This window comes from Hirundo rustica, chromosome 10, assembly GCF_015227805.2.
Source record: "Hirundo rustica isolate bHirRus1 chromosome 10, bHirRus1.pri.v3, whole genome shotgun sequence".
In the NCBI taxonomy this organism is placed as follows: domain Eukaryota; kingdom Metazoa; phylum Chordata; class Aves; order Passeriformes; family Hirundinidae; genus Hirundo; species Hirundo rustica.
This window is the reverse complement of record NC_053459.1, coordinates 24,877,802-24,892,280: the sequence shown is the minus strand read 5'-3', so window position 1 is coordinate 24,892,280 and position 14,479 is coordinate 24,877,802. Positions and strand designations below refer to the sequence as shown.

Genomic DNA, 14,479 nt, shown 5'->3' with positions numbered 1-14,479 from the left:
CCAGAGCAGCTGTGTCTGTCCCTGTCCCCTGGCAGTGGCCAAGGCCAGGGTGGACGCTGGGGCTTGGAGCAGTGGGGCAGTGGGAGGTGTCCCTGCCGTGGCAGGGACGGGATTTGAGGTCCCTTCCAGCCCAACCCGTTCCTTCACTGTACCGAAATAAATTCGTGGTGCACAAAGTCAGGATGGGCTCCCTGCGTGTGACGCTGTGGGGTCTCGTGGTGTCACTGGGAGGGCACATCCTGCTGGGAATGTGCTCGGGAGATTTTAAAGCCAGGTTTAAACGGGGCCCCACGTGCAGTGCATCCACTCATCCAGGCGACCTCCTGCTTCCCCGAGCAGAAAACAGCTGCTGCAGGGGGTTTGGAAGTTATTTACATCTGACAACAGGAGCTTTGGCTCAAAGGGTGCTTTGAGGAGCACGGATTAATCCGAGCTCTGACCCTGGGGGCTGCAGGCTGGGTGCTCCTGAAATGTTCTGCTGTAAAACCAGCAGCACAAACGGCACGGGGGGGTTAAAGCTCTTTTCAGGCTGCTCTGTCCCTCTGCGCCCCTCGGTGATGCCGGCGCCTCCCCGGCTCCAGGAGCCGGGATTGGGTTTGATTCCCTGTGAGTGCAGGGCTCTGGGGACAGGGGCACACCGGAGGGGGGCCCTGGGACACCCCTGGGTTCCACTTCGTGTGTCCAGCTCTGGGGACCGCAGCTGGGATAAAAATCAGATTTTAGAAAGCCTGTTCAGAAGAGACAGAGAAATTTTCAACACCCAGCGTAATTTATTAATAAAGTATATTATAAATTATAATAAATAATATTAACTATTATCAATATAATATTATAATAATCAGCTCTATTTCACAATGTGCTACAGGTAGAGAGCTCCTAAACATGATCCTGTGCATCTATACAGTGTACAGGCAAGTTAGAAATGCATAATTGTATTATGTAGTACTTTAAGAGATGATTGCCTAGAAAAAGGAATGAGAAAGGAACGGAAAAGGACTAGAAAAGGAGTGAGGAAGGCAGGAGGAGCATCACACGCTGGTGCTGTGCCATCGGTGCAGAGCGGGAGGGGTTTGGGGTGGGTTTGTGGTGGGTTTGGGGTGCATTTGTGGTGGAGTTTGGAGTGGGTTTGTGGTGGGTTTGTGGTGGGTTTGGGAGGGGTTTGAGGGGTTAGGGTGGGTTTGGGGTGCGTTTGTGGTGGGGTTTGGGGTGTGTTTGTGGTGGGGTTTGGGGTGTGTTTGTGGTGGAGTTTGGAGTGGGTTTGTGGTGGGGTTTGTGGTGGGTTTGGGAGGGGTTTGGGGTGGGTTTGGGAGGGGTTTGGGGGGTTAGGGTGGGTTTGGGGTGTGTGTGTGGTGGAGTTTGGGGTGGGTTTGTGGTGGGGTTTGGGAGGGGTTAGGGTGGGTTCAGGGTGGGTTTTTCCCCCCAGGAGACGCCTCCGGGTCCCGCTGGGTGCCCACAGCCCAGCGAGCCGAGGGTTCCAGTATCAATATTTCACGGCAGCTTTGCTTTCAGGAAATCAATCGCGCTGCAATTTTTATAAGGCGAGCCGGGCTCTCCTTACGTGCTGGGTGTGGGATCACCAGGACACGGAGCCCCTGCCCCAGTGCCCCCCCGGGGAACAGCCGGGGACACCGTGGCCAGTGACACCCCGACAGTGCCCGTGAGACACGGCAAACAGCCCACAGCTGCTGCAGGGAGCTCACCTGCGGGGAACAATGACACCTCTGAGCTTTGGGGAACGGGGAACAACACCTCTGAGTCCTGGGGAACGGGGAACAACACCTCTGAGCCCTGGGGAATGACACCTGAGTCCTGGGGAACAATGACACCTCTGAACCCCAGGGAACAATGACACCTCTGAGTCCTGCGGAACGGAGAGCAACACCTCTGAGCCCAGGGGAATGACACCTCTGAGTCCTGGGGAACAATGACACCTCTGAGTCCTAGGGAACAATGACACCTCTGAGCATTGGGGAACAACACCTCTGAGCCCAGGGGAACAACGGGCTGCTCCTGTGGTTAAAGGAACCATGTGGGTCTGATATCTCTGTCCCTGAGAGATCTTAGCCTGCCAGCAGCTGCCAACTTTTTCCCCCAAGGGAAAAGTTCTCGAGAAAGCCTCTCCTCAAAACAACCTTGGCAAAACAACTCTCCTTTCCCAAAACACTCCTTCTCCAGGTGGTGTTCTGCTGTTTCTCTGGTTCCACCAATGGATCAGAGAGGCGTTGTTCCTGTTCACCAGTCGTGCTGGGTCTGTGTGGGAACACCTTATAAAAGGTGGTAAGAATTTGACAATAAATGTTTTCTATACTTCTATTTCTATACTTTTTATATTTTTCCATACTTCGAAATATAATAGGAAATATATTTCTATATTTCAAACCATCTCTGAGGGGGTTTTGCTGTGGCTCTCTGGGCACACGGCTGTGCCCGTGCTCCCGAAGTGGCTGCTGTGATTAGAGCTGTAATCTCCCGATCAGCTTTTACATCTCAGCCCGGAGAGGGGAATTAACGCCATTCCCGCGTCTGCCCTTTCCTACATTTCCCAAACCTCGCCCTTTGCTCGGGAGCGGTCGGAACTTTGTTCTCATCATAAGGGTGGCCAAATGCCCAGATTCCTACAGACCCCTGGGAGGATGGAAGTTCCTGCCGGATGGAGCTGCAGGAGGAGGAGGAGGGCAGCGACGGGCACGGCGATGCTCCGGGGCTGTGCCCGCTGCAATTTGCCCGGGCCAGCCCACGTGGGGCAGGGCTCGCCCTCAAGGTGACACGTGTGACTTCACCTCCGATGTTTACAGCGCCGGGCGGGTTTTCCAGAAGCCTCCAGCCCTCGTCTGTCCGTCCGTCCGTCCGTCCGTCCGTGGGGGCCGGCGGAGGCGCGGGGCTGTGCCGGTGATGTTTTTAAGGACTGTTCCCCGCACGCCGCAGCAGCCACAGATGTTTCCATGAGAAAGAAGGTCGCAGCTCTCCTTTCCGCCTAAGCCCCGCACACTCGTCTCTAATTACAGCTGGGTGCGGTTATAGAGGGGGGGAAAGGAGCGCGCTGGAATCACTTCCAATGACTCGGAGCTGAGCGCTCCGGCAGCGAGGCAGGACAAGAATGCTGGCGGCACGCACGGGGACCGTGGGGGGGAAGAGCGTCGAGGACCCCCTGAAGCTGAGGAAGCAGTCGGTGCTGTCCCTGGGCAGCAGGGACAGAGCCCGGAGGAGCTCGGCCGAGAGCCGGCAGGAGAGCCGGGTCCGGCCCGCGCAGCCCCAGCAGCGAGCCCGGCGCCTGGCGCTGCTGCGGGAGCTGGAGATGAACTGGTACCTGCGGCTGTGCGAGCTGTCCTACGAGTACACCATCGCCTACACCACCGGCATGCCCCACAGGTACGTGCCCCGCTGCCCTCCGGGCGGATCGCGACCGTCGTGACAGTGACAGCCACGGTGACGCTCGTAGCGACAATAATAGGAAGGCCTTTGGCTCTGTCAGTCTGACTTTCCTGGTAATTCGTGCTCTGCGGAGCTGAATGTCCTGCAAGTTTGTCTCTCGATTCCCGTAACTTCTCCGGCGCACGCCGTGAGTGGCTGCTGAGCCTCGTTTCGAGTCAGCCCGAGCGGTTTGGTTCGAATAGAGCTGGAGAGTTGGTGCTGTCGAGCAGGGGCCGTGCGGGTGGCAGGAGGGTCCCTGACCCCCGCCCTGCCCAGCCTGGGAAGGGGCCGCCGGGAGGGGAGAGCTGCACCCGCTCCATCTCTCATCCCGTCGGTCTTAAATGTCGCAGCCTCCAGAATCTGATCTTGTTCCTTTAAAAAAATATACAGGGATCTCGGTATTAGTGGAAATTAGACGTGCGAGTCTCTAATCCCCTGTGCGGGGTCAGACCCGCACTGAAATCGGAACCTCCGCAGGAACGGCCCGGGGTGACGCTGCTCAGCCCCGGAGCCGCAGCCGGGAGCGGCCGGGGAGGGGAGGGATCCTGCACCCCACCTGGGGCTGATCCTGCACCCCACCTGGGGCTCTTCCTGCACCCCACCTGGGGCTGATCCTGCACCCCACCTGGGGCTCCTCCTGCACCTCACCTGGAGCTTTTTCCTGCACCCCACCCGGGGCTCCTCCTGCACCCCACCTGGGGCTGATCCTGCACCCCACCTGGGGCTGATCCTGCACCCCACCTGGGGCTCCTCCTGCACCCCACCTGGGGCTCCTCCTGCACCCCACCTGGGGCTCCTCCTGCACGCCACCTGGGGCTGATCCTGCACCCCACCTGGGGCTGATCCTGCACCCCACCTGGGGCTGATCCTGCACCCCACCTGGGGCTCCTCCTGCACCCCACCTGGGGCTGATCCTGCACCCCACCTGGGGCTGATCCTGCACCCCACCTGGGGCTCCTCCTGCACCTCACCCGGGGCTTCTCCTGCACCCCACCCGGGGCTTTTTCCTGCACCCCACCTGGGGCTTTTCCTGCATCTCACCTTGAGCTTTTTCCTGCACCCCACCTGGGCCTTTTCCTGCACCAAACTTCGGCAGCAGCCGAGATTCCAGCCGAGAACCCACCGAGATCTTCCCCAGTCCCGGGCAGGGTGGGGATGCAGTGCGCAGCACAAACCGAGCTCTTGCAGACGTGCTTGGGTAAGAAATGAGTTAGAATGTCTTGGATAAAAGTTAGGAATGGGATAAGTGAAAGGAAAAGGAAGGAAAACTGAGGGAAGGAGCAGGCGGGTGTTAATGCAGGAATGTTCACAGGCACCTGAAGGGAGCACCGGGGCTCTGGGGGCTGGGAGGGGGCAGATCCCGGGTCTGGTGCCCACCAGCCCCACCAGCCTGCGGCTGGCACCCAGCACCACAACAACAGAGCGCTGGGGAATAACTCTTGGGAGAACCGAGTCTCCGAAGGTGCGGATCCACACAAACCCTGACCCTCCAGCAAAATCCTTGCGTCCAAAAAACCTCAGAGGAGCTCGCAGAAGCGTTTCTCAGCGCCGGTTCACCTTGCATTGTAGATGAGCAGGGAGCTGGGGCTGGCAGGAGGCAAAAGCAAAGGCAGCTGCAGCAGGGATCACAGGTACAGCTTTGGAGTTACACTGCAGGGAGGAAACACGGGGCCCTGGAGGAACAGCCTCGGGGGACAGGGCAGGGACAGCTTTGGGACACCCTGGGACACAGCAGGGACAGCTTTGGGACATGCTGCCCTCCCTTGAGTGTCCCTGGGCTGCAAAGGGCTGGCTTGAAATCCCCCTGCACCCCCTGTGGGGTCAGCACTGTGAGCACAGGACCCCCATGCTTGGGCAGGACCCTCCTGAGGACACCCAGGGCCCCCCAGGCCCCGGTGTGACAGTCACACAGGGAGAGTAACGGGGTAATCCCACTGCTCCTGCCACGCTCCCCTCTGTGACATTGAATTATGAGCTTTTCAAATACATTCTGGGGTTGGGATCAGTCTTTCTTTATCTGCTTTGGAAGATTTAAGGATTAGTTGAGGTTCATGATACATCCATCACTTGATTATTTAACTTATTTTTCTAATGTATTTGGGGCTGAAATGGGGTGAGTTTATAAAATAGAAGATTCTCAGACATCTGCCTCGGTGGCATGAACCAGAGCCTGGCAGGATTGTCTGCTGTGGCCAGAAAAGGTCGCTGTGGCCAGAAAAGGTCACTGTGGCCTTTCTGGGGTTTGCAGGGACGAAGACCACAAAAACCATCCCTGGATTGTTCCAGGCCAGGTTGGACACTGGGGCTTGGAGCAGCCTGGGACGGTGGAAGGTGTCCCTGCCCACAGCAGGACAATTTGGAGTAGAATGTTCTTTAAGGCCCCTTCCAGCCCAAACCCTTCTGTGAGTCCACGAACCAGAACCTTTTTGTTTGCTGTTCAGCAGCGGTGAAATCATTGCTAACGTCATAATTTAACTGATATGAATTGTCACCCCCCGGGAGGCTGCAGGTGCTGGGGGGTTCCCAGAGCAGGTAAGCCCAGCTGTGAGGGCTCGCAGTGCACCGTGGCAGAACAAGAGGTTCCTGTGGGTTGCAGAGGAGATGCCTGCAGAGTTCATCTGGCCAGCCCAGCCCAGGGCCTGAAATACACCCTGTGAGAGCGTTTGGTGCATGTTTATTGGCCTTGGATTGAATCCCGAGCAAATATTTCTCATAATCTAAATATAAGACCTGGGAACTGGGGTCAGCGCTGTGTTCCCAGCAGCAGCCCTCACCCCTCGGGGTGCTGGGCCAGGAGAGGTCTCAGCACATGAGCAAGATCGCTGCTCTTGGCCAAAATCCATCCCAGGCATCAACCGAAAGGGGCCGGCTGCAACAACACAAAGAATTCCTGGGAAAAGAACCCCTGCCCAGCGCTGGGAGGAGAAAGAACACCTGCCCAGCGCTGGGAGAGGAACCTCATCCCATCTCTGGGAGAAGAAAGAACCCCATCCTATCTCTGAGAGAGGAAGCCCTGCCCAGCCATGGGATAAGAAGAATCCCATCCCAGCTCTGGGAGGAGAAAGAGCCCCAACCCATCCCTGGGATAAGAAGAATCCCATCCTATCTCTGGGAGAAGAAGAACCTCATCCTATCCCTGGGAGAGGAACCTCATCCTATCTCTGGGAGAGGAACCTCATCCCATCTCTGGGAGAAGAAGAACCCCTGCCCAGCCCTGGGAGAAGAAAGAACCCCATCCCGTCTCTGGGAGAAGAAAGAACCCCATCCCAGCTCTGGGATAAGAACCCCAACCTATCCCTGGGATAAGAAGAATCCCATCCTATCTCTGGGAGAAGAAAGAACTCCATCCCAGCTCTGGGAGAAGAAGAACTCCATCCTTGGGAGAGGAACTCCATCCCATCTCTGGGATAAGAGGAACACCATCCCATCCCTGGGAACAGAACCCCTCCCCAGGGTGCTGATCCTGGTGGGCAGCACAGGAGCTGCTGAGTGCCCAGGCCCAGGCAGGTGATCCCGGTGATCCCGGTGATCCCGGTGGTCCCGGTGGTCCCGGCGGTGCCCATGCACCTGTACAAGCCGGCGTGTGCCGACATCCCCCCGCCCAAGGCGCGGGGCCGGCGGGCACAGAGCCCTGCCCGGGGCCGGCGCGGGACGCGCAGCCCCAGCGCCCACAGCAGCCAGCTGCACGGGCTCCTGCACCGGCACGGGCTGTCCCTGCACGACACCGCCCACAGCGGCATGGGCTACAGGTACGTGCCTGTCACCTGTCACCCTGTCACCTGTCACCTGTCACCTGTCACCTGTCACCCTGCCTGGGGTCTTGTCCCCTGCTGGAGCCGGGAGTAACGCACGGGAGTCGCGGTGTTCGTGTTCAAGGCTCGGTGTTTATCAATTCCTATCTCCAGCACAGTCTCACCAGCTGTGAGTCCCAGCTAACAGGGTACAAAATGGATCCCTCTCTAACTCTTTCCAAGGTCTTTTAAGCACTAATCACCCAATAACGAGATGACACCTCTATTATTTATACTTTTAACCCGATAATGACCACCCATAGTCTGCAATGCAGACCTTTTCACCCAGTTAGGTAAAAACACCCAAAACCATGGAGAGGAAGGTGAAAAAGAAGGACTTAGACAATGGCCCAAATCCCCCATCTTGCCCCATGTATATTATTATACACTAAACCCTTGAACTCTGAGTTTTGCACCCTGTGCTATCTCACACTTTATCCAAACCACACACCCACAGCCCCAGTGCCATCGCTCAGTTTTGGGCGCCTGTTCCACGGAAAGTCTACAAGTTCTCTCTGCTTCTAAGAAAAGCAAATTCTCTTTGAAGCATTTGCTTTCCCAGGAGGTCGATCTTTGCCTGGGGCTAGTCTGAGTTTAAGCTGAACTAAGACACCGTGGCTGTTATCTTTATGGATCCGGCACAGCCGCGTCCCAGATTCCGCTGCTGGATGGGGACATTTGGTGACGACGTCCGGGGTGTGGGGCTGTGACAGAGCAGTTTTGGGGTCAGGACCAGGAGAAATGGCAAAGGGCTTTGTGTCACCGTGCTGCTGGGCCAGCTGGGCACCCTTGGAGCAAGCTGGGGTTAGAGAAAGGGACCCGAGCCCACGGTGCTGGGGTGAAACGGGAGAGTGTCCCGAGGCAATGGATCAATGTGGCAGGGATGCCGGGCTCGGAGCAGAGCCGTGGTGCTGAATTTCCCCAAGAGCCAGGGGTACTCAGCTCTGTGAGGGTTCAACACCGCTGAGGGTGTCCAGCACCTCACAGAACGTGGCTGAAATAACTCCGTGAGACTGCATGGCCGAGGGTGCCTTGGAAAAGCAACAAGGTTTAAATAAAAGAAGAAAACAATGGAAAATAAAAGAACAAAGCCGTTCAGAGTGCAGGGACAGGTCCCACACACCTGCTACAACACCCCGAGGATGCACTGAGGAACCTCGAGCTCTCCCTTCAGTATTGAACGATTTGGGTGGGGTTTTGGCAAACAGAGAACAGCTGCATTTCTGAGGAGCAGCTAAAGAGACCATCAGTGTTGGTGTATTGGCTTTGGGTCAATCACTGCCAGGACAGCAAAGAAATTCCTGAGTCCTTTTACCTTATTAGAACAGCACGGGGTGAGTGTTAAACCTTTCCCCGGGTGGAAACCCTGCTGGTGTCAGGTGCATTCCTGCCTGGCAGGAGTAACCCCAGGCTGTCCCCGAGCGAGATCCTCTCCTTCACTGCGGCTCCTGGCCTGGAATCTGGGCACCCTTTAACGAGAAATTCCTTTGCTCCTCCTGGAATCCCGCGGTGCAGTTCTGTTTGAAAAGCTCGGTGTCCTTTATCCCCGTTCATCTTGTCTCTCTCTAGTTGTGCACTTCCCACGCTGCTGCTCCACGCAGAACAGGGTGTAGAACGCGTGTCCTCGCTGGGGAGCACAGCTGCAGGCTGGCGGTGTCCCCACAGGGGCTGTGATCCCGCCTGGAGTGTCCTCCCCCGATTGTCCTTCCTGCAGTTCCCTGGCGCAGGGACACGTCCCGGCCCGGACCGAGTCCAAAAGGCGTCACCCAAAAGCTGACAGCAGCGTTCATCTCCACGTTCTGCTGCACCTAGAGGTGCCCAGCCCCGGGAGAAACCTGCAAAGAGCCTGGGGAGGAAACTCCTGTAGGGCTGGGTGTGGATGGAGAGGGAGCTTTAAAGCCGTAGAAAAACGTAATTAGTGAGAGCTCGTGGGACTGGTGTGGGGCTGCGGGAGCCTGCACACGCCCCCAGCACCTCTGTGTCCCTCATGCAGCAGAGCCATCGGCCATGGGGAAATAAAGCACGTGCTAATTCCTGTTGAAGCTGATGGATTGGAGCCTCTGCTCCGTTTTAGGTGTGTACATTTGTCACAGCTGACAGAATCAGCCGTCACTTACTGCGTTTCCCACGATCCAGAGATTTACCCTGTGGGAGAGGGCTGTGCAGAGGGCTCTGCTGAGGGCAGGGATGCTCCAGCAGCTCCCACCTGCTGCTGCCACAGGGCTTTTTCTCTTCCAGGAGTACAGGGACTCTTTTATCTGGCTGTGAGATTGGACATTTTCTCTTTCTACTCCTGCGTCCCGGAGGTTTCCTCAGCTCTGCATGGGCCCAGTCCAGAGCCAGCACAGCAGAACCTCCTTTTTTATTAAGATTTATTCAGTTACATGTGGGAAGTAATGAATTGTGAACAAGGAACGCTTCCACTAAACTCTTGTAGGCTGGTTCACTTACAGGCTGATCAGTTCTTTTCCCTTTCGCTGCTTCAGTTCAGCGGCTACAGAAGACCCCAGAGCGCAGCAGTGCATGAGCCCGGCTCGTTCCTGGTGACAGCAGAACTTCTCTGAGATGAAACACCATTCACAAAGCGAATTTGGTGTCTTCTTCTCCAGCGAGGTGCCCACTGCAGAGCTCCTCTCCACGCTTCGCTGGGCCGAGGCTCTGACTGGAATCCTCCCGATGCTCTGCTGCCTCCTGATTCCAGCGGGGTCTGTGAGCTCGGGAGCTGCGCTCCGGGGGCCGGGGGGAATCTGAGACGAGATGTGTCTGCAGGAGCACCCGGGCAGCTCCTGCAGAACACGCTGCTGGCAAACGCTGGGGTGGGAAGAATTTATGGAGATCACGGAGCCCCGAGGCACTGCGGGATTAACCCCGCCGAAGCTGGGCTGGGCTCTGCATTCCTGTTTCATCTGTTTTATGCTGGCTGAGGTTCTGTTCCAGGAGGGTAATCCTTCCCAGGGCACAGGAATCCCTGGCAAACCCATCTGAGTTGGCATGGCCTCCTTGGGGCGTCCTGCAGGGACCCCCGAGCTCCTGCACCCCATCCCCAGATGTCCTCTTTCTGTGTTTTGTCGGTTAAACAACAAATTTAAACCTGGGAATTCAGGACGGTGAAACTTCTATGCAGAGGACACTTCCCCACGTCTGGCCTTCCCAATGACCCCAGATCATTGTGCTGTTTTTGTAGGGTCCTCTCCCTGCCCGTGGATGAGCTGGAAGGTCCCTTCCAACCCAAATCGTTCCATGATAATTCCCTGAAGTCCTCACAGCACAAGCACAGGCTGGCCTACAGTGCTTTGTAGGATGTTCCCTTTCCTCACTCCTCCTCCCTTTCTCCTTCACCCGTCCCCATTCTCCCTTCTCCCTTCTGCCTTCTGCCTTCTGCCTGTTCCCTGTTCCCTTCTCCCTTCTCCCTGTTCCCTTTTCCCTGTTCCCTTTTCCCTTTTCCCTTTTCCCTTTTCCCTTTTCCCTTTTCCCTTTTCCCTTTTCCCTTTTCCCTTTCCCATTTCCCATTTCCCTTTTCCCTTTTCCCTTTTCCCTTCTCCCTTCTCCCTTCTCCCTGTATCCTTTTCCCTGTTCCCCATTTCCTTCCCTGACTGCAGTGGGAGCTGTGAGCAGCTGCCCCTCGAGCCCTTGGCCACTCGTGGCCATCCCGCTGTGGATGGATTCACAGCCTGGGCTCCGGTGAGCAGCGGGGTCTGAGGGGTGGCATTGTCCCTGCAGCGGGGTCTGAGGGGTGGCATTGTCCCTGCAGCAGGGTCTGAGGGGTGGCATTGTCCCTGCAGCGGGGTCTGAGGGGTGGGATTGTCCCTGCAGCGGGGTCTGAGGGGTGGGATTGTCCCTGCAGCGGGGTCTGAGGGGTGGGATTGTCCCTGTAACAGGGTCTGAGGGGTGGGATTGTCCCTGCAGCGGGGTCTGAGGGGTGGCATTGTCCCTGCAGCGGGGTCTGAGGGGTGGCATTGTCCCTGCAGTGGGGTCTGAGGGGTGGCATTGTCCCTGCAGCGGGGTCTGAGGGGTGGCATTGTCCCTGCAGCGGGGTCTGAGGGGTGGCATTGTCCCTGCAGCGGGCGATTAAAGGGGTTTTTGGCTTAGGGAGAAGATGATGGGCAGGGATTACAGACGTGTTCAAATCAGGAACAGCCCGCAGCCGCTCGCTCACCGTCTCCCACGGGGCAGCAGCTGGGGCAGGGGGGAGCAAAGGACGTTTTGTACCACAGGTTTGGGCACAGGAGACCCCTTCCCAGGCTCTGGTGAGGGAACTGGGGAGTGTGGATGCTGGAAGCTCCAGCAGGTTGAAGGTGTTTTCGGGTATCAGCCAAGGCCACACAAAGTGTTGAACACCAAGGGGGGTTTGACCCTGAGCAAGCAGAGCTCCCCTCTTCAGCCCTGCAGAGCTACCCCAGAAGAGGGGAATTTGGGAATGATCCCTTTGCCATAGCTGCTCTTCCAGGCTTCCTCAGTGAGGCCCATTTTATGCATTGAAGCTTTAAAATATCTAATCTTTAGATGGCAAAAATATAGGAGGGCTCCTGACGGGGTCCTGTAATCCTGCACTGTAATCCTGTCCTCATCTGCTCTGTCCTGAGTGCTGCTGCATTATATTTATTGGGATATATCTTACAGCCTTAATGTTTTCCCTATTTCCTGTGCAGATTGATCCGCAGAGCTGCATCCGGCTGTGTCCTTTTTTTAACAGTCAGTGCCAGGCGTCCTGAGGGGGTTTTTCAGTCTTTTTTAGTCTGTTCAAACTGCACAGCAGCCACCTGGTGCAGTGGTGACAGGACACTTCTTCGGTGATCTCAGTTCCTTGGGGTTTGCGTTGTTTTTGTAGGGTCCTCTCCCTGCCTGTGAGGTCCCTTCCAACCCAAACCATTCCACGGCGGTTCCCTAAAGCCCTGCACAAGCTCGGGCTCAGCGTGCTGCTGCTCCCAGGGTCGTTCCCACCTTTCTGTGGGAAGTTCCCGTGCTGGAGTGCCTTGGTTTTGTGGGGAGAACAAAGCGGATTTTGCATTCCCCGCTGCCCCGGTAAATCCCAGCTGGGCCTCAGCTCCTCTGGCCACTGCCTGTCGAATTTCCCCAAGAGCCAGGGGTACTCAGCTCTGTGAGGGTTCAACACCGCTGAGGGTGTCCAGCACCTCACAGAACGTGGCTGAAATAACTCCGTGAGACTGCATGGCCGAGGGTGCCTTGGAAAAGCAACAAGGTTTAAATAAAAGAAGAAAACAATGGAAAATAAAAGAACAAAGCCGTTCAGAGTGCAGGGACAGGTCCCACACACCTGCTACAACACCCCGAGGATGCACTGAGGAACCTCGAGCTCTGCCTTCAGTATTGAACAGTTTGGTTGGGTTTTTTTTTTTTGGCAAACAGAGAACAGCTGCATTTCTGAGGAGCAGCTAAAGAGACCACCAGTGTTTGTGTCTTGGCTTTGGGCCAAACACTGCCAGGACAGCAAAGAAATTCCTGGGTCCTTTTGCCTTATTAGAACAGCACGGGGTGAGTGTTAAACCTTTCCCCGGGTGGAAACCCCCGCTGCTGTGGGGTGCATTCCTACAGCTGCCCGGCAGGAATTTGCACTTTCGCTGCTTTTCCCCCTCTCCTCCTGCTCCTGTGGAAGTCTGGCTGCCGAGCCTGGGCTGGCAGATGCTGTGCATGCATCCCTGATCCACGGGCAGGACCCTGCCGAGCCTGCTCCCCATCCCTGCGGCCGCTGCACCGGTGCGGAGCGCGTCCGGCGCCTCTCCGCGGGGCCGACTCCAGAGTCTGGGATATTTCTGGGCGTATTTACAGACAGCTTGGAGGGCTGCAGCCTGCCACGGAACTCAGCCCACGTGGTGCTGCTTAAAAGATGTTTTACCCGGAGTCTTTGGGCTGACTTTGGGATCTGCTGAGAAAGGGATGTTGCCGGATGCCGCACCGACACAAAATGCTGAGCAGGGGGGGTGAATTCGGGAGCAGAACCTCCTCTCGCGGCTTGCAGCTTTGTTCCAAGGCTGCCTCCTTTAGGAATGATGATAAATCCAGGCTCTGGCGAGGCTCAGTGCCAGGGGAGAGCAGGTCCCGTGTCACCAGCCTCGGTGTTCCGGCGATGCCGACTGTGCCGGGCACGGCGGGTGGGCACGGCTCGGGTGGGCACGGCTCGGTGGGCACGGCTCGGGTGAGCCTGGCTCGGGTGAGCCTGGCTCGGTGGGGCTGTCCTTCACACACATCTTTGACCCAGAACTTGGCGTTTTCCAGCCTAACCCAGTGAGAGCAGCAGTTTGTAGGGCTCTGCGCTTTCCCCCACGCGGAGCTGAGTGCTCCTCTCCTCCCGTGGAGTGGGGAGGGCTGTGGGCAGCGGGGAGGGCGGAGGCTGCAGGAGAGGCAGCTTTTCCCTGGATAACCCCCCCGTGCAGCCCTGGGACTGCCTGATAAGCCTTTTCTTCCCTGTTTTCAGTGGATTTTCATGGTCTCTGGCTTCCCCCCTGCACCGGGAAGGCTCCAGAAGCCAGCGCAGGGTTTCCATCTTTCCAAGGGCACGGCTGCTGCTTTCTCCGGAGGTTTTTGTGGAGAACACGGGCATCCTTGGGGACTCCACGGGGACGGGCTGAGGCTGTCGGGGGAGCTGCTCCCCGTGGTTCCTCCCCCAGCCCCCGGGTTCCCACCCCAGCTGGGGAGATGGAGCCGTTTTCCACCGCAGGAAAAGACACAATCTGTAGATTGCGGGAGTAATTATTCATTTCCCCTGAGGGCCTAATGAGCGGTTATGCATTTGGCAGTAAGTAATGATCCTCTTGCAAATCTTTTTGTTAATTAAATGGGCGCCGTTCCAGTGCAAAAGTGATTGTTCGACGTTTGGGATGTGCCCAGAGATCGGGGACTCCTTGCCCGGCCAGCGCTGGCCTGGGAAATGCAGAAATCCTTGGCTTGGAAGTGCTTGGCTGTGGCTGGAGGTCACCTGAAGACGTGACAGGGCCTTGCAGTTGATTTAATAAAACGGTATTGCCCCATCCCTGGCAGAGCCCAGGGCCAGGCCGGACGGGAATTGGAGCCCCTGGGACAGTGGGAGGTGTCCCTGCCATGGCACGGGTGGCACTGGGTGGGATTTAAGGTCCCTTCCAACCCAAACCATTCCTTGGCATCGTGCTCCTCTGGAGTACACCGTGCTCTTGCCTTGTGAGCAAAAAAAAAAGTTTAAAAAAAAAAGTTAAAAAAAAAAAAAAAAAAAAGTGAAAAGCCTTTGCAGAGAATTCTGGAAGTGCAAAAAGAGCAAAGGGAAATTCGGGAGCTGAAGAGTGGCC

General features: G+C 56.8%; 1 protein-coding gene across 1 annotated transcript in view; it reads left to right on the top strand.

The window, feature by feature from the left end:
- The first annotated feature begins 2,810 nt into the window (after positions 1-2,810).
- KCNAB1 (potassium voltage-gated channel subfamily A regulatory beta subunit 1) overlaps positions 2,811-14,479 on the top strand; it is a 66,573-nt gene continuing 54,904 nt past the window's right edge. Inside the window, exon 1 of the mRNA XM_040074312.1 lies at positions 2,811-3,369. Within this exon, the coding sequence (XP_039930246.1) occupies positions 3,098-3,369 (272 nt within the window). The 5' untranslated portion in view covers positions 2,811-3,097. The remainder of the gene's footprint in view (positions 3,370-14,479) is intronic.